This window comes from Mustela nivalis (genome assembly GCF_964662115.1).
Source record: "Mustela nivalis genome assembly, chromosome: 20".
In the NCBI taxonomy this organism is placed as follows: Eukaryota; Metazoa; Chordata; class Mammalia; order Carnivora; family Mustelidae; genus Mustela; species Mustela nivalis.
The window spans coordinates 2,629,187-2,650,187 of NC_139039.1; the positions used below are offsets into that span (position 1 = coordinate 2,629,187).

The following is a 21,001-nucleotide window of genomic DNA, read 5'->3' on the forward strand; positions in this document are numbered from 1 at the left end:
AGTGGGAGGAAAAGAGGAGGACAAAATTCTAACTGTCATCATCATAAGACAGGCAGAGAAAAAAGCAAGGAAAACTTGCTTTGCTGGTAACAGAAAAACAGGGGTCAGGACGGTACAATGAGTTGTCATCCCCGTAACAAACCAGTGAGTTTAGATTCTGATCCTCATATCAAGGCTCACGCTGCGGGAATCCTAGCACCTTTATATCCCCAGGATGTATTATGGTGCTATGGCCCCAAAATGTCCCTGAGCATATCTACTAATTTTATTCTGTATCATCGCTGGACACGTTACATATGTCTACAAGTCACTTCGCTATTCTAAATACAACTCATGGAAATTGAAAAAGGAACTTCCTAGTTTCCTAGTTGAGTTGGGAGGTATGTGAAGACAGTGTTAGCTATCACTGTATCTCCTCTTCATTTTTCTGACAGAACATTTCTTTTTCCCTTCAGTCCACTTTAATCGTCCCAAACTGCACCATTTTGCCTTTCTTAAGGAAATGATGTGTCCTTTTGGAAGATGAAAATGAATTTGTACAGATACCTAAGCTTTATTCTTTCAGTGTGATTTTTTAAAATTTTAAGATAAATCATATAGCAAATCAAGGGATGACCTAGATTCTTTAATTATAAGAAACTTGGTTTTCTCTTCAGAATAAATGGACCTGGGACTATGAAATAATTTTTGTGCTAAGTGAGTACATACTGGCCTATATTAAACTAAAAGATTTTCATTTTCTCTAAGATAGACAGTTTAAGTAAATGCTAAAATTTCACACCTATGGAGGTAAAATTTTATATATAATTATAAAGCATCTCACCCTGGTTAAGTTTTCTCTAGATTTTTCAACAGCAGATGAGATGGTAATTAGAATATTTTGATATTTCAACTAGTAAAAAAGACCATGTCAGCTGAGAAGCAAAGAAAAGGCTGTGTTCTTAAAACTGGCTACTAGATTTAGTAAAAACATGGTCATCATCTTCAGCTCTAACTTATTTCCTCTTTCCATCATATTATCAACCCAAATAGCTAACCCAAAAACAAATGCTCTGCCTCTGCCATCTACTGGAGAAAAGATACAGAACACACTCACTACAGGTAAGTCAACTGCAGACATGCAGAACGTATCGTATTCATGTTAGCATGTAAAGTAAGTTTTTTTTTTTTTTCCCAAGGGTTTACATTTACCTACCTGCCACGTAGAGAATGAGAGAAGGGAAGGGGAGAGAATTAGTGTGTATGAATACAAAAGCAAAGATAAGCTCAAAATATTTTAATTTCTCTAAGTAACGGCTTCACACACCTACACTTACATGGCCGTGGAGATCCGTGTTAAGAAGCATCATTGCACAGGTAAGACAATGGACTCCATCTAAGGGAAGTGACAGGAAAGAAAGCATTAATTCACCATTTCCCGTTGAACTACTTATAATCATCAAAGTGGCATATGTTAAGAACCTCTGAAAACACAATAATGTGGCTAAGCACAATCATGTTTGTTTGGGGAAACAAACAAACAAAAATTATTAAAAGGGCCTCAGTGCAGACAATAGGGCTCTGCTGGTGATAAAGTATATTATTCTTAACTCTCTGGAGTGTAGTTTGAGAGTACATATCTTAAGCTTTGAACAGTATCTTTTGACACAACAAATCCATTTATAAGACTTTACACTAAGGAAATAGGATCTAGACAAGATACAAGGGTATCCAAAGAAATATCACTTATAATGGGGAACAAGGAAATAAAACCCTCCAAAACCACAATCCTGTTATGTTTAAGACATTAAAAATGTTGTCGAAGTATGCTGAGTGTTGAAACAAAAAGACATTTCACAATAAACTATTATATGAAAAGCACATTGTTATGTGAAAAGCACATATTCTATGAAAAGCACAAAATGCAGTATGATCCCATTTAAATATAAATACATCTAGAATAATATATAGCATTATATTAAAACATTACTGTCTCTGGGTAATGAGATAATTTTTATCTTTTTATTTATATTTTCCTAATCTTATGTAATAAAAGATGCAGAAATGAAAATAAATTATTTGCTACCGTTCCTTCTTTTTTTTTTTTAACTTTCTGGGAGGAATGCAAATTAAGAAGAAGCAAAAGTTACAGGAAACCAAGATTTGGGTCTCTCAGTGTACTGTCCGGGTATTAGTTCTCTGGCTAAAAATATATATGGGCAGCAATAGTTATCCTCTTTCTTGACAATTCACTAAAGGCCACTGGTCCAGGATACTATGGATCAGCCAAAAGTAAAATACTGCAATAATCTTGTAAAGATTAAAAAATTAAATATTCAGGGGAAAGATGCTGCTCCAACCAGATGGACCATGTCCCATTTAGGTGGAAACATCACTTTATTCCTTGATAAAGGAAAAGAGAAAGCACTAAAAATTAGAAGCTTCTCATTTCCAAACCTTAGAATTACTTCTCCTCATTCTTTTCCTGCAATTCTCAACAGAATTTTTTCTGCAGATGCAGAAAAATCTTATTGTGTATGCCAAATGTGCGAAAGGCAGGCCTTCCTAATTACTGAATTCATGAATTAGAGACAGCTTATTTCTCAGAAGTATGCCTTTGAGTAGAGTAGGTGATTTCTATTATTAATATCTCAAAGGAGATGCTACTTGAATGCCCAAAAGTGCATTTATTCCAGTTCCAGATTATTATTATTAAATTTTAAGTACATTTAAAATAAATTCCTTGAAAGCATTTGTAAAACTCTCAGCACCCAACTCTCCAATACCCTTATCAACAGCCAGATGAGTGTACATATCCAAATTCCTTATCTCACTCAGGAATGTCAATATTTTATTAGATTTAGAGGAGGCTTTTAATAAAAACAATTCCCTTCTGTCCCTTTCATTCGCTACACAATACTGATTAGTGATAGAAACAGTGAGTAAATAGTCTAAGTATAATCAAAGAAAGGACAAAAGAAAATTAAATTCCCATTTTATGGAGATGAATGTGACTCTAATGATGAGATTGTTAGTTAATTTAGCTAAGGCCTGCAGGGCAGAGGCTGGGAATTAATCACTTTAGTCAACATCTACACTTATCCCAGTTAACTGGCAAGACTGAAGCTAGAGAAAATGGTTATTTCTGGTGCCTCTAATCCTAGTGATCTATTCCAGAATTCATGTTTATGAAAAATTCTCCAATTGCAAATGAATGCGCCTGACTTCAAACCTTGAAAATTTTACTTTATTGCAGGAATTGACATGGAAGAAAAACCTCTTGATAGGGTGCATCAACAATGAAATAGTTCGAAGTTGCTTTTTAAAAATAGTACAATAAACATAAACTCATAGTTCATTAAAATCACAAGTCAAAGTCAGTGGTCAGTGTTGCTACAACGAATTATCAAACCAAAGCACGGGAGACACACTACAAACACCAGTGAGATTTGTAAACGTTTCCAAAACTAAGTATACATGCTCTTCAAGAACTTTAGATTAATCAGAGGGATAGAAAGAAGAAATAAAACCTGCATTTCATTTATTACAATGTGCTTTGCATGTAAAATTTCAGAGTGATTTAAAGCATCTTATCATACTATAGAACTGGAAAACAAAGTAAAAATAATGAAAAGAAAAAAATGTCATGCAGCCATTAAATATGACACGAGAAAATGCTCACAACTGAAAGGGAAAGAACAGAAAACACAACTCTGTAATGATTCAAATTTGAAATTAAATATTATACAAATAGAGAAGGAAATAAATCAAACAGTTGTTAAAAGTTATCTCCAGATAATTAGAGAGCCCTAGATGATTTTCATTTTCTTCTGTATAATCTTCCATATTTTCCACAATAAAATTTAACTTTTTTTTTTAAGATTTTATTTATTTATTTGACAGAGATAAATCACAAGTAGGCAGAGAGGCAGGCAGAGAGAGAGAGAGGAGGAAGCAGGCTCCCCACTGAGCAGAGAGCCCGATGCGGGACTCGATCCCAGGAGCCTGAGATCATGACCCAAGCCGAAGGCAGCGGCTTAACCCACTGAGCCACCCAGACGCCCCAATAAAATTTAACTTTTATGAGAAAAATAACCCTTGTTTCTTGAAATACAAACATTTCCATCACATTACCTTGTGAAGCAATGGTATTTGGGTTACAATAAAAGTATCTATTGGAGAAGTGTATTAAAACTCTCTCTCGTTCTTGAGTTTCTCCCACAAGAGAAAATGCTTTAAAGAAATACCTAAAGAAAGAATTAAGAGGAAAAAAAGTGAAACTAGAAAACATTACCATACTCTTTATGTTTGATAAAGTTAATTCATATATAATATAAAATTAATTATACAAACATATTCTAGTTATTAAAAAAACTTGCTAGAGATAGCCATTCGATATAAATTTAATTCTATAAAATGTTAATATGAAAGATGACAGAATAGTAACAGTAACATGGTAGCTAATACATTAAAATAAAGCCCTGGGAAGGTAGTAACTTCACCATATGACTGAAATGACAAGTACCCATTTAAAAGATCAGTCAGATAAAAACCAAAGAACACTTAAATATCAAACCCATAACCATGGAGGCTATGTTTTAAAACTGTAACAGTCTGTCATTTTGTTTATATGATTGTACTTGCCACTGACACATTGTTATATAAAACAAATGAATCACTAAACTCTACCTCTGAAACTAATAATCATTATACATTAATTAACTGAATATAAATAAAATAAAATTTAAAAAAAAGAAAAAAATTACAATTATATTATCTTGTGTACAAGTTTTGTTAATTTTATTTTGCCTATTATCACATTATATTAACTTTTTATATGAGAAGAAAATTGGGAGCTAAAACCCAACTAATTAATGTATAAAAATTCTTTGAAAAACAAAAATATGCCCAGAACCACACACCAATCTAAATCAGAGTCACTAAGAGTACCGTCTATTAATGATGAATTCCAATGACCCTCACTTGACAAAGTGGATGTGCTTCCCTAAACATGAGTTAGGAAGGAAAAAAAAATCCTTTAAAATGTTCTAAGAAATCTCACAATTAGAAGAAACATACAACATTATTATTTCTATGATGAAAGTGTTGCTTTCTTAGTGTGTTAACTTATAACAATCAAAGTGGAATTTTTCATAACTGTCTTTTATAAACCGTATCAGAGAATAATGCATAAACATCAATCTTTTCTCTACCCTTGTTTTCAGTGGAAAAACCTATGTATGCCTTCAATTCACACAAAGTACCACTGAATAAGTCATTATTGTGTATTCTAACCTAAATATCCTCATGCTACCTCCCAAAACACAGTTTCCTCATTTATAAAACTAGAGGGTTATACAGATGATCTCAAAATTCCTCCAGGCTCTGACATGTTATAAGATTAATAAGAGGTAAACGCTGACTGAGTTTTACCTTCATGACTTTTAGAAATTTACAGTACACTATGGTGTGAAAAGTGAGGATCAGTGTGTTTAAACCTTCATTTGAACAGATCAGCAAAAAGTGCTACTATCTGAAACAGTTTACAGATACCTTCTGCCAATTATATGTTGTGTTCATTTTTATTCCATTCATGAATTAATTCCAAGCATCATCTTAAAGGCTATTTGGCTATTATAAATAAATGTTTGGGCAGGAGGGAAGCCTATAATTCTACAGTCTGTAAATCTGTGCCTTTTTAAAAAATTGATCATCCAAAAACCAGATTTCCACAGATTCCACTTGTCAAGATCTACTTTTGAGATTCCACTTCTCAAGACTTACTATTTTTTACTATGTCATCTATTAGATGGAAAATATGATTTCATGTGTGATTTCATAAAAAAATTATTTTCTTTCTATTATGTCTAATAAACTATTGTATAATCTGAACTAAGATCACAAAGTCACTGTGGGCTAAAAGAATTAAAACTTGGATTTTAGTTTCAGCATTACTTCCTCTTCTCAGAATTATTTGGAAGCAAAAAAGAACAGAAGTGGTATTTAGTCATACCTGAGAGACTGATCCAGTGTCATCCCTGTAAAATCAAAAAACTTCAGATATTCTTCTGCCACTAGTTTGCTAAATTCATTGCTATAAGAAAACAGGATAGACTTTGTTATTAAAATCCAAGCTATTTAAAAAGACACACACACAAGGACACACTCAGACACCAGCCTTGGTACACAACGTACTTCTTGCCTAGGTGCTTTGCGACATCCGATCTTTTGAATCTGTCTAGTTGATAAAGGCGTTTGGCCAACCTTTTGGCTGCTTCTATGTTGCTGCTGGTACCATTACTGAGACTTTCTGAGGTCTCCTTTTCCAGAATTTCAGTGCTCCCCATATCAGAATGAGCCTCTAGCAGTGTTGTTTTTACCCCAGCATTGCTGTGAGAATTGATAAAAAAGAAAAAAAGAAAAGGTTTTTTTTTATGTGACAAAAAGGAAAAATAGCTGATGAAATTACCATGCTATTGTAAAAACTAAATGAAAAAACTTTTAAATGAGAGAGTTTTATCCTTAATTAGTCCTAAAAGTATTTCCAGCTACCATATTTCAATGTACTGAAGAAGTGATTCCTTAAACCCTTGAGGTACAGTTCTCAAAACTTTTAGTCTCAGGACCTTTACATTTTTAAAAATACAGAGGACACCAAACACCTCTGTGTTTATGTGGGTTACATCTATTGATATTCACAGCATTGGTAATTTAAAAAGAAAAATTTTAAATGTTAACTCACTTAAAAATAACAAACCCATTTCATGAATATAAATAATATATTTTATTAAAAATAATAGTTTCTAAAACAACATAAAATTTAGTGGGAAAGGCAACAATTATTTACATATTTAGAATAATGGTTGGCTTAATGAAGATAGCTGGGTTCTCACTGCCACTAACCAATACTCTGTTTTGGTTAAAATATATTAAGAAAACCCAACCTCACACAGATATTCGGTTAAAAAAAAAAAAAGTAACTTAATATCCTTTCCAGATAATTGTAGATATTCTTTTTCTTTCAATGTGGCACTAAAATAAGATAAGTGGTAGGTTCCCAAAGGTTAGTGGCAATATAGTATCAAAGAATTTTTTGTACTCGTATTAAAATTTGTCTTCTACTTTAAATCAATCTTTTACCCAGGCAAGATTCTGTACCATACATTGGCAATTTGCAAAATATCTGTTGACACATTTCATTATACAATACTTTTTAAAATCATATTTATTACATCACCACTATTATCTTCAGAAAAATCTTTAATTATGGAAAGGCTACCAAACTCCTGGTGACAGATAAAAGTTTTCCGAATTTCTAAGTTTTAACTGAAAGCTCAAGTTGCCGGCAAAATATATTGTCAGTTTTCTTAGAGTATTAATAGGTTTGCTCTAATAATTTTTGAGAAAATGGCTGTCAATAACCATAATTTGTCAGTTACACTTCGAAGGAAAAATGGCATTTCATGAAAAGCAACAAGTTTATAACTCATAAATCAAATTACATACAGGACTGTCCCAAAGAAAACCATCAGGAGAAGGGCTTTATGCATATTTCCCATTTCATCACACATGAAATTAAAATCGTATATACTCAAAGGTTAAAATGTAATTATTCTGTACTGCTTCATCAAAGAATTTTTAGGTGAGACTGACTTTTGTTTTTCTTTTGAGTGCATGATAGTGAAGAACAAAGTAACAACTAGGACAGTTTGGAGTCACTACCTTGATTTGTGCTAAAGTCTGCAAACCATTGCTTCTGCATCATCAGTGTAAATATCAATACAGTGAAAAAGGAAAATAATACTGTACTGTTATTATAAAACAATTTTGAACTCATAAACCTCCTGAAAGGGTTTCAGTAAGCCCCACAAACCACAAAGTGAGCACCTCTGCCCTTGAAAAGAGTCACAAGCTATAGCCTGTGGCTGGCTATGGAATGCTGCATCCTCCATTTGTAACATAACCAATAATGCAATAATTTCCAAATCCTCATTTTAACTTGATAACTAAGGAAAGATACATTTATGATAAACTATGACATTTAAATAGCCTTCCAACATACTTACCACAGACTCTAAACTGGACACAGAATTTTTCTATAATGAACCAGACACTAAATATTTCAGGCAAGGTCACATTAGGTCTCTGTCACACATGCCTCTATTTTTGTTGTTGTTGTTGTTTTTCTTTGTTTTTCCCAACTTTTTAAAACTTAAAAACCATTCCAGGCTAGGCTGAACAGGCAGGCCCACAAGCCTACTCTTGCCATGTCTTTGCTCTACATAGTTCTTTAACTTGACCTGAATTAAAGTGGAGTATCCATTTACGTCTAACCCAAGATACTCTGAAGAGGGAACAGGATGATAAAATTAAATATGTAATTATAATTGTTACAAAGGGTTTTAAGATTTTTATTAATTTATTTATTTGAGAGAGAGAGATCACAAGTAGGCAGAGAGGCAGGCAGAGAGAGGGGAGGAAGCAGGCTCCCTGCTGAGCAGAGAGCCCGATGCGGGGCTCAGTGCTCCCAGGACCCTGGGATCATGACCTGAGCCGAAGGCAGAGGCTTCACCCACTGAGCCACCCCAGTGCCCCATTTACAAAGTTTTTTAAAAACCAATAAAAATAGCTGTAAACTTACAATAAATGACAAAAATCATTGTAACAAAAAAATATTTTTTTTAAGCAGAACTATTCAGTATCTATTTTTGGCACTTACTGTACCTTATGATTTTCCATTTCCTATCACCAATAAGTGACAGTCTGGCAGGTACACTACCACTCAAATGCAGTTCCAGCCACTAGGCCCAGCCAGTACACCAGGTAGCTCTTAGGAACTGCACTGCTCCATACTTCCCCAACCATGCTAGACTTGAGGGAGATAACCATCCCTCACAACTCCTCTCCAAACTCCATTTTATTAGCAAGTATTCCACATGCTATCCTTGAAAGAGAGCTATATGGGGAAGGAATAAAAAGAGTTTATCCCATAGTGTCTTTTACACTCAATTATTCTGCTCAATGCACAGGTCAACTCACACATCCCACAGGACACTGTGGAGAAGCTAGACGTACCAAGTGGGGGCTTATCAAACCCAGGCTGACTTGATTTTACTGCAGCTATTAATGACAATACTTCATTTTTTAAAGTCAGTCAAATATTAAACCATAACTGATGCCAGGATAACAAACATAAAGTGGAACTGCCCCAGGCAAACTAAGATATTTGCTAACCCTTCTTTAAACAGTTAGCCACCTTAAACAAATTTCCATCAGAAATAGATACCAATTGGGAGCCTGGGTGGCTCAGTGGGTTAAGCCGCTGCCTTCGGCTCGGGTCATGATCTCAGGGTCCTGGGATCGAGTCCCGCATCGGGCTCTCTGCTCAGCAGGGAGCCTGCTTCCTCCTCTCTCTCTGTCTGCCTCTCTGCCTACTTGTGATCTCTGTCAAATAAATAAATAAAAAATCTTTAAAAAAAAAAAAAAAAAGATTTAAAATAAAAAAAAAAAAGAAATAGATACCAATTAAAATATATTACTTCATTATGAGATCTTCATGCAAATACATTTAAATATTTTTTCATCCTAAACCTTCCTCTACAGAGTTACCAGCCAGTTTTATGAAATCTATCCTATCAGAAAACTGAGTATTTAGTCATTATATACAGCAAACCTGTAATATATAAACTCGTAGTAAAAAATTCTTTTAAAGGGCAACTCACACTTTGTGGTGGAAATGTAAAATATTTATTCAAAGAACTATTTTAGTTAAAATCAAGTAATTTTTATAATTATAAAAGAAAACCCCTGCAGTTGTGTCTGCATGCATTCTCTTACTCTATGTAGTAGCTATCATGGAGAAAAAACAAATGCCAAAGAAAGCAGTTTCTTTTCAATTAAACTGCTACTTACCGCTCATTTTTCAAGACAAATTTATGGCATATATTTAATCACTCCATGTAAATAGTATAATTGCACCACACATTCAGTACTGCAAAGATTTTGTTCAAATACAAGAGACTTATCCTAAAGAGCATATACATTTTATAAGTGTAGTGGTGATAGTCACTCCTGTTCCTCATTCCTCATGTTTGCCCCCTCTTTCTACTCTCTTGCCCAGTCCAGTCTATTTCACCTCATTCTCCCTACATTCTTCAAAAGGAGGTAATTTTAAAATCTGTTCAAATCAGATTTCTCTGGATCTTCTTGAAAAAACCTTCAATGAAAAAGAAATACAGTGGGGATAAATACCTCCATTCCTAGATGGCTTCATTCTGTCCCATTTCATGATTTATGAGATTACTTGAACAAGAACAGAGACTGCTCTTTTCAAATCAGAAAGCGTCACAATATGATGGCAATACAAACTCACCAGCAATAAGGAAGACACCAAAGAGAACTCATCCCAGAGCATAGGGTGACTGGGCCATACATACATCCTCTTATAAGCCCCTTCTCAGCACTCTTTGCCCCACAAGTCCAGTGTTTGTTGATCCACTAGAGCTTCTAAGGATCTAGCTCCCTGTGAAGTCATATTACTATGACCTCACCAACTTGGCAGAGGGCTTACTGTTGGGGTTTTTGTAATGTTTTTAAAATCACAATAAAAAGAGGAGCCCGAACACAAGAGCCACTGTATATAAGGAGCATAAATAACAATGGTAGCCTAGCCTCGCTCACACTTGATAAAGCAAACTGGATGATCCCTCTCAGGAGGGATGACACCCCATTTTGTTTCCTGGAATACACAGGAAATTGTTCATCTAGTCTGCTGAATATTAGATGCTTTCAGTAGTTTGTTTTTTTCCTTTTTTTTTTTTTTCCCCTAGTCCCTCTTCTTGATCAAGTACTTTCACAATTTCCTAAGGTGAAATTCCTACTAGCCACTTAAATATAGAAAGACTCCCAAAAGATTCTCCCTGTGTTCTAGATAATGCTTCACTGGGGCCTGTACCTCACACCTGCAAACAAATATGGTAACACTAATATCAAAAGAAAGATCAAATTATTGAGTCTGATCACCCGGGCATTCCCATAACCTTTTTTAATGATAGGATTGCCAGTTTTTCTAAATAAAAATAATAGGATACCTAATTAAATGTCAAATATACAAAAAATCTGAACTTCAGATAAACAAAAAATAGTTTTTAGTACAGAACATACATACACACACAAATCACTCAACGTTTATCTGAAATTCAAATTTTTTAACTGGTCTTATACTTTACCTAGGTTCTCCTGATAACACAACCTCTTAAAATGTTTGTTCTAAACTTATTTGAAGAATTCCAATAATGGTGTTCCCTAACTGCCAACAGGTAATGTGTTTCACAGCCCATACCATGGGTTTATTGTGACTTACTTATGTAATTTTTATTCCTTATTAAACTACTTTTCTATAGTTTCATCAAGATCTTCTCTCATTTGCCTATGACCTACTGATTCTTCTCTAACCTCCTCTAAATACAAAGGAAAAACTCCCTTTTCTCTATATAGTCACTGTTCTTTCCAAGCCTACATACCGCTACCACAGATGTAATAATATGCCTCCTTCATAAAAATCCTACACAAGATAAAAATCCAGGGGGAGAGTCAAGATGGTGGAGGAGTAGCAGACTGAGATGACATCAGGTCACAGGAGTTCAGCTAGGTAGTTATCAAAACAATCCAAACACCTACAAACCCAGCAGGAGATCAAAGGGAAGAAGAACAGCAATTCTAGAAACAGAAAATCAACCACTTTCTGAAAGGTAGGACTTGCAGAGAAGTGAATCTGAAGTGACAGATTCTAGCTGATGGGGGAGGGGCCAGCTCCCAGCAAGTGGGGGAGTAATGGAGCACAAAATCCAAACTTTTAGAAGTCTGCTCCACTGAGGGACACAGCTCTAGAGGCTAAGTGGGGGTGGAGCCCTTGCGGGGACAGTGTGGTCTCAGGTCCCACGGGGTCACAGAAGGATCAGGGATGTCTGAGGGTAGCAGAGTTCACAGGTGTCAGAGTGAGGAAGCCAACAACAGAGACAGAGCCAAGTAGTGAACTCCCAGCGTGGGCTTACTTTAAACTGTGATCTGCGGCACAGCTGGGCCACTGCTCTTTGAGCAGATACCCCACAACTGTCAGATCCAGGGAGACCCACCTTCCTCCACCAGAACAGTGCAGCAAGAATCTGCTGGGTTTGGAGACTCCAAAGGGGACCATGTGCCAGAGACAGAAATTCTCGGTCACAGGCTGGGTGAGCTCAGAGTGGGGCTGGAGACCAGGGAGATGGGAATGATTGGGCGCTTTTCTCTGAGAGCACACTGAGAAGTGGGGCCACGAGCTCTTGGCTCCTCTTGCCTAGAGACTCCAGAGCTCTGTGGAAAGCATTCAGGGAACAAAAGCTCCCAAGAATGAACCCTAGCAGATTACTTAGCCCAGCCCCTGGCAAGGGTGGTGCAATTCTGCCTCGGGCAAAGACATTTAAGAAACATGGCAACAGGCCCCTCTCCCAAAAGATCAGCAAGAATATCCAGCCAAAACCAAGCTCACTGATCAAGGAGAACAGTGGAATTCCGAAGGAAGGGAAAGCAAAGCATGGAATTCATGGCTTTCTCCCCATGATTCTTTAATCTTGCAAAGCTAATTAAATGTTTTTAATATTTTTTTGTTATTCTATTTTTTAACTTTTCCTCTTTCTTCTTTTAGTGTTTATTAACTAATTTATCTTAACAATACCTTTCTTTAAAAAAAAAAAAAACAATACCTTTCTTTAAAAAAAGTCTTTTAAATCTTCATTATTATAGTCATATTTTATCCTTCATTGTATCTAACTTTATTTTTTGTATACATATAGGGTTTTTTCATCTAAAAAATTTTGGGATGCAGTACCTTCTAATAGATCAAAATATACCCCAAATCTAGCACACGGCTTTGTTCTAGTCTCCAGCCTGAGCAAATCCTCTCCACTTTCTTTTTCTTTCTTTTTCCAACCAACTTACCAATTCCTTTTTTAGACTTTTTAAAAATTTTTCATCCTTACAGTCATATTCCATCCTTTCATCATGTTTACCCTTGTTTTTGTATATATATTCTCTTCTTTAAAATTTTGGGAGGTAGTTTCTTCTAACACCCAAAATCAAGTGGGTGGCTCCATTCTATTCACCAGTCTTTTATATATATATATATATATAATCCTTTTTACCCCCTTTCTTCTACCCCCAATTTAGGGTCTCTTCTGATTTAGTTAGCATACATTTTTCTGGAGTCTTTGCCACCCTTTTAGTATTTTATTCTCTCATTCATATATATTTTTTTAAAGATTTTATTTATTATCTGAGAGAGAGAGACAGTGAGAGAGAGCATGAGAGGGAAGGTCAGAGAGAGAAGCAGACTCCCCATGGAGCTGGAAGTCCGATGTGGGACTCGATCCCAGCTCTCCAGGACCATAACCTGAGCTGAAGGCAGTTGCTTAAGCAACTGAGCCACCCAGGTGCCCTTCGTTCATATTATTATCTGGATAAAATGATAACACAGAAAAACTCACCACAAAAAAAAAAAAAAAAAAAGAAGAAGAAGAACAAGAGGCAGTACTGAAGGCTAAGGACCTAATCAATACGGACATTGGTAATAATAACTTCAGAATGACAATTCTCAAGGTGCTAGCTGGGCTCAAAAAAGACATGGAAGATATTAGAGAAACACTGACAAGAAAAATAAAAGCCCTTTCTGGAAAAATTAAAAAAAAAAAAAACTAAAATCTAACCAAGCTGAAATCAAAAAAGCTATTAATGATATGCAATAAAAAAATGGAGTTTCTTACTGCTAGGACAAATGAGGCAGAAGAGAGAATTAGTGGTATAGAAGACCAAATGACAGAGAATAAAGAAACTGACCAAAAGAGAGACAAACAACTACTGGACCATGAGGGGAGAATTCAAGAGCTAAGTGATACCATAAGACAAAAGAATATTAGAATAAATGGGATTCCAGAAGAAGAAGGGGGGGGACAGAAGGCATATTGGAGCAAGTTATAGTAGAGATTTTCCTTAATATGGCAAAGGGAACAAGCATCAATCCAGAAGGCACAGAAAACCCCCCTCACAATTAAATAAAAATAGGTCCACAACCTGTCATCTAATACTGAAACTAACAAATCTTAGAGACAAAGAGAAAATCCTGAAAGCAGCTCAGGACAAGAAGTCTGTAACATACAATGGTAAAAATATTAGATTGGCAGCAGACTTATCCACAGAGACCTGGCAGGCCAGAAAGAACTGGCATGATATATTCAGAGTACTAAATGAGAAAAACATGCAGCCAAGAATATGATATCCAGCTAGATTATCATTGAAAATAGAAGGGGAGATTTAAAAAAGCTTCCAGGAAAAACAAAAACTAAAAGAATTTATAAACAGTAAACCAGCTCTACAGGAAATATTGAAAGGGGTCCTCTAAGCAAAAAGAGAACCTAAAAGTAGTAGACCAGAAAGGAACAGAGACAATATACAGCAACAGTCCCCTTACAGGCAATATAATGGCACTAAATTCATATCTTTCAAGAGTTACCCTGAATGTAAATGGGCTAAATGTCCCAATCAAAACACACAGGGTATCAGAATGGATAAAAAAACAAAACCCATCAATACACTGTCTACAATAAACTCACTTTAGACTCAAAGAAACCTGCAGATTTAAACTGAGAGGGTGGAAAACAATTTACCATGCTAATGGACATCAAAAGAAAGCTGGGGTGGCAATCCTTATATCAGATAAATTAGATTTTAAGCCAAAAACTGTAACAAGAGATGAGAAAGGAAGGACACTACATCATACTCAAAGGGTCTGTCCAACAAGAAGATCTAACAATTTTAAATATCTATGCCCCTAACATGGGAGCAGCCAACTATATAAACCAATTAATAACAAAATCGAAGAAACACATCTATAATAATACAGTAATAGTAGAGGACTTTAACATCCCCCTCACTGAAATGGACAGATCATCCAAGCAAAAGATCAATAAGAAAATAAAGGCCTTAAATGACACAGTGGACCAGATGGACATCACAGATATATTCAGAACATTCCATCCCAAAGCAACAGAATACACATTCTGCTCAAGTGCACATGGAACATTTTCCAGAACAGATCACATCCTGGGTCACAAATCAGGTCTCACCAAGTATCAAAAGACTGGGATCATTCCCTGCATATTTGCAGACCACAATGCTCTGAAGCTAGAACTCAGTTGCAAGAGGAAAGTTAAAAAGAACCCAAATACATGGAGGCTAAAGAATGAAGGGGTCAACCAGAAAATTAAAGAAGAATTGAAGAAATCCATGGAAACAAATGACAATGAAAATACAACAGTTCAAAATCTGTGGGACACAGCAAAGGCAGTCCTAAAAGGAAAATATATAGCAATACATGCCTTTCTCAAGAAACAAGAAAGGTCTCAAATACACAACCTAACCCTACACCTAAACGAGCTGGACAAAGAACAGCAAAGAAAGCCTAAACCAAGAAGGAGAAGAGAAATATGAAACTAGGAGCTGGTTCTTGGAAAGAAATAATAAAATTGATAAACCCTTGGCCAGACTTACAAAAAGAAAAGAGAAAAGGACCCAAATAAATAAAAATCATGAATGAAAGAGGAGAGATCACAACCAACACCAAAGAAATACAAACAATTATAAAAACATGCTATGAGCAACTATACGCCAGCAAATTTGACAATTTGGAAGAAATGTATGCATTCCTAGAGACTATAAACTACCACAACTGAACCAGGAAGAAACAGAAAACCTGAACAGACCCATAATCAGTAAGGAGACTAAAGCAGTCACCAAAAATCTCCCAACAAACAAGAACCCAGGGCCAGAGGGCTTCCTGGAGGAATTCTACCACACATTTCAAGAATAATTAATACCTATTCTCCTGAAACTGTTCCAAAAAATAGAAATGGAAGGAAAACTTCCAAACTCATTTTATGAAGCCAGCATTACCTTGATCCCAAAACCAGACAAGGATGCCATCAAAAAAGAGAATTACAGACCAATATCCTTGATGAACACAGATACAAAAATTCTCACCAAAATACCAGCCAATAGGATCCAACAGTACATTAAAAGGATTATTCCCCACGACCAAGAGGGATTTATTCCAGGGCTGCAAGTTTGGTTCAACATCTGCAAATCAATCAATGTGATACAATACATTAATAAAAGAAAGAACAAGAACCATATGATACTCTCAATAGATGCTGAAAAAGCATTTGACAAAGTATAGCATTTGACAAAGTACAGCATCCTTTCTTGATCAAAACTCTTCAAAGTGTAGGGGTAGAGGGTACATACCTTAATATCCTCAAAGCCATTTATGAAAAACCCACTGCAAATATCATTCTCAATGGAGAAAAACTTAGAGCATTTCCGCTAAGGTCAGGAACATGGCAGGGATGTCCATTATCACCACTGCTATTCAACAGTCCTAGCCTCAGCCCTCAGACAACAAAAAGAAATTAAATGCATCCAAATGGGCAAAGAAGTCATCAAACTCTCATTCTTTGCAGATGGTATGATACTTTATGTGGAAAACCCAAAAGACTCCACTCCAAATCTGCTAGAACTTGTGTAGGAATTCAGTAAAGTGTCAGGATATAAAATCAATGCACAGAAATCATTTGCATTTTTTTACACCAACAATAAGACAGAAGAAAGATAAATTGCATCCCAAACCATAATACCTATGAATAAACCTAACCAAAGAGTCAAAGAATTTATACTCAAAACTATAAGGTACTCATGAAAGAAACTGAGGGAGACACAAAGAAATGGAAAAATGTTCCATGCTCATGGATAGGAAGAACGAATACTATGAAAATGTCTATGTTACCTAAAGCAATCTGCACATCAATGTAATCCCTATCAAAATACCATCAATTTTTTTCAAGGAAATGGAACAAATAATCCTAAAATCTATATGGAACCAGAAAAGACCTCAAATAGCCACAGGAATGTTGAAAAAGAAAGCCAAAGTCTGGTGGCATCACAATTCCAGACTTCAAGCTCTATTACAAAGCTATCATCACCAAGACAGTATGGTACTGGCACAAAAACAGACACATAGATCAATGGAACAGAAGAGAGAGCCCAGAAATAGACCTTCAACTCTATGTTCAACTAATCTTTTACAAAGAATGGAAAGAATGTCCAATGGAAAAAAGACAGTCTCTTCAACAAATGGTGTTGGGAAAATTGAATAGCCACATGCAGAAAAATGAAACTGGACCATTTCCTTACACCACAAACAAAAATATACTCCAAATGGATGAAAGACCTCAATGTGAGACAGGAATCCATCAAATTCCTTAAGAAGAACACAGGCAGCAACCTCTTTGACCTCAGCTGCAGCAACTTCTTCCTAGAAACATCGCCAAAGGCAAGGGAAGCAAGGGCAAAAATGAACTACTGGGACTTCATCAAGATCAAAAGCTTTTGCACAGCAAAGGAAACAGTCAACACAACCAAAAGACAACTGACAGAATGGGAGAACATATCCGTAAATGACATATCAGATAGATAAAGGGCTAGTATCCAAAATCTTTAAAGAACTTTCAAACTCAACACCCAAAGAATAAATTATCCAATCAAGAAATGGGCAGGGACATGAACAGACATTTCTGCAAAGAAGATATCCAGATGGCCAACAGACACATGAAAAAATGCTCATCACTGAGTGCACATCACTCAGCATCAGGGAAATACAAATCAAAACCACAATGAGATACCACCTCACACTAGGAAGAATGGCTAAAATTAACCAGTCAGGAAATGACAGAAGCTGGCGAGGATGCGGAAAAAGGGGAACCCTCCTATACTGTTGGTGGGAATGCAAGCTGGTGCAGCCCCTCTGGAAAATAGCAAGAAGGTTACTCAAAACGTTGAAAATAGAGCTACCCTATAACCCAGCAATTGCACTACTATAATCGCACTACTGGGTATTTACCCTAAAGATACAAGTGTAGCGATCCCGAAGGGGCACAAGTCCCCGAATGTTTATAGCAGCAATTTCCACAAAAGCCAAACTATGGAAAGAACCTAGATGTCCATCAACAGATGAATGGATAAAGAAGAAGGGGTATATATATACAATGGAATACTATGCAGCAATCAAAAGAAATAAAATCTTGTCATTTGCAACCAAGTGGATGGAACTAGAGGGTATTATGCTGAGCAAAATAAGTCAATCAGAGAAAGACAACTATCATATGATCTCCCTGATATGAGAAGTTGAGAGGCAAAGTGGGGGGTTTGGGGGGTATGAGGAAAAAATGAAACAAGATGGGATTGGGAGGGAGACAGACCATAAGAGATTCTTAATTTCACAAAACAAACTGAGGTATGGAGAGGGTGGTTGGGTTATGGACATTGGGGAGGGTATATGCTATGGTGAGTGCTGTAAAGTGTGTAAGCCTAAAAATTCACAGACTTGTACCCCTGGGCAATATAATACATTATATATTAATTTAAAAAAAAACTATAAAAAATGATAAAAATCCATATCTGTAGCATGTCAGATAAGACCATTCACAAGCTGATCCCAACTGCTCATTTAGATTTATCATCTACCATTTAACTCATGCTTGGGCCCTACGGGGATATTACTGTGCTTTTCCATCTTGTTCCTTTTGCCCCTTTTGTTACACCTATGCTAAAATTCTGGGGTGCCCCAAATTTTGCAAATTCTTTTGACCCTACAAGACCCCAAGTGAGATAACTTTACAAAGAATCATACCCCAGCTCCTTCCACCTGCATTCTCAGAGCACTTGATAAATTACCTTTATTCTAGCTCTTCTTTTAAAAGTCTCCTCTCTCACCTACCAAAATCTTGAATTTCGCTCTGTTATGTACATCATGACAGTAGGCCGGTTATTCAATAGCCACCTGCTAAAACGATGCAAGAACTGAGCAACTGGCTGTATCCACTGTCTCCACTGTCTTCTCTGCTATACTATCAATGACACATGGCGCGGACTTTCTAGTTCATTATGACCAATCCTGGAATGTTCTAGAAGAGACTGACATCAGCAGAGGGTACCAGTTAGATTTTCTGGTGTCGTATTTACTTTGAATATTAATTTTAAAAAGTTCTTTAAATTTGTATTGAATTGAGGTAATAAAAGTAGGATAAAAAGTGAACTAGGTTAAAGTGTCTAAGCTTCCCATATCCCACCATTTATAAAGTATATTGGGGAGTTGTACATAGAAAACAACAACAAACAGCACCTAGTCCAATTTTATACTGTACAGGCTAGGTAAAGGCCAGTCAGAAGAATCCCAAGGAGTTGAAGAGTTGCAAGTGGAATGAAAGGACCAGAGGGTACAATATGACCCTGGCAACATTTTTCATGCTGCAAATACAGACACAAAAGTATGGAACCAACAGATTTAGGGAAGCCAGTACAAATGCATTAGCTTTCATGGCAAGAATGAATCTCAGTCAAAAAAGAGTTTTAAGTATATCATAAGCAAGATACATTTAAATTCTGAAGTATAAAATTGCCTTTGAGAAAAGAAAGGAATCTTACTGGCCATCAAGCATTTATGTCTCAGGCACTGCAGAGAGCATATCATCTAATCTTGGAGGAAATATAAATGAGAAATTATTCAGAACAGCTACAGTACCCCCAGAGGTACCCATTCACCTAACAGCATCTCACCCTGGTTAAGCACTTACTTTGTGCCAGATAAGTGCTTCCTAGAGATTGTCTCATCTAACCCTCAGCAGTCTTATAAAGTAGATAGTTGTATACCCATTTCATAGATGGAAACTGAGGCACAGAGCTGGACATGGACAATGGTACTTCAGTACCCAAGTCCTTTATATCCTCTACTACTACTAATTTTGCTACTGGTAGTCATTTTCTGGTATGGTTGTTTTTGCTGATTCTACAAATATTAACAAATTCCTTACCATGTGTCAGACAATGTGTTTAGGTGCTTCCTACTTAGGAATACTTCAGCAAACGAAAGAAAACACTTCTACCCCAGGAGAGCTGAAAATAAACAACAAACATAATAAAAGAAAAAAAATATGTGTGTGTGTGTGTGTGTGTGTATGTGTGTGTGTGTGTGTGTGTGTGTGTGTGTGTGTAGTATGTTAGAAGGTAATAACTGCTATGGAAAAAAATAGAACAAAAAAATAGAGATCAAGAATCTCAGTCTGGGGAGAGAGGTAGATATATTTTTATTTATAAAATGGTCATGGGAGGTCCCAGCAACTTGAAGGGTAGAGCTGTCAGCACTTAATATAAGGAAACCAAAGTTGGCACAGGTTTTAAGAGAAAGAAGTTCCATTTTACTTTTTTAAATATTTTATTTATTTGACAGAGAGCGACACAGTGAGAGAGAAAACACAGGGAATGGGAGAGGGAGAAGCAGGATTCCCACCGAACAGGAAGTGGGGCTCAATCCCAGGACCCTGGGATCAGGACCTGAGCCAAAGGCAGATACGTAACGACTCAGCCAACCAGGCGCCCCCAGAAGCTCCATTTTTGATACACTGACTTTGATATTTCCATTAGACATCCAAGGAGATACAAGAATTAAAAGACAATATGCCTGGGGCCTACTCCAGGGAATTCTCAGACTGTTGGCCTGAGGTGGGCCTTCACATTTTCTTTTTCTTTTTTAAGCTCCAAGAAGATTCTGATGTTATCAGGATTTTAAGCCACAACCGTAACCCATGGAAACTCACTATAGGTCCAAAGAGGAGAAATGGTAATTATCGGACTTGGATTTTTTTTTTTTTTTTTTTTAAGAGAGAGGAAAAGACAGTTTTAAGCAGGCTCCATTTTCAAGGGCAGAGCTCAGCTCAGGGCTCAATCTCAAAACCCTAAGATCATGACATGAGCAGAAACCAAGAGTCAGATGGTTAAGCCACCCAGGCACCCCACCAGACTTGGATTTTTATGAGATCACTTTCCTTTGTACCATGAGGGAAAAACTATAGGGAGACAAAATGGAGGGCAAGGAAATCAGCTA

The 21,001-nt window shown here is 36.3% G+C and overlaps 1 protein-coding gene across 13 annotated transcripts in view; it reads right to left on the reverse strand.

Moving 5' to 3' along the window:
* Nucleotides 1–21,001, reverse strand: part of PSD3 (pleckstrin and Sec7 domain containing 3) — a 733,176-nt gene that overhangs the window by 341,340 nt on the left and 370,835 nt on the right. For 10 of the 13 annotated variants that reach the window (XM_082715136.1, XM_082715148.1, XM_082715146.1 and 7 more), the window contains 4 exons: nt 6,175–6,369; nt 5,993–6,073; nt 4,114–4,226; nt 1,317–1,375 (listed from right to left, as the gene is read on the reverse strand). In XM_082715136.1, the coding sequence (XP_082571262.1) occupies nt 1,317–1,375; nt 4,114–4,226; nt 5,993–6,073; nt 6,175–6,369 (448 nt within the window). Of the gene's footprint in view, nt 1–1,316; nt 1,376–4,113; nt 4,227–5,992; nt 6,074–6,174; nt 6,370–10,351; nt 10,464–18,795; nt 18,949–21,001 lie in introns of those variants that run through there. The other 3 variants (XM_082715137.1, XM_082715139.1, XM_082715149.1) reach the window with 3 other exon arrangements.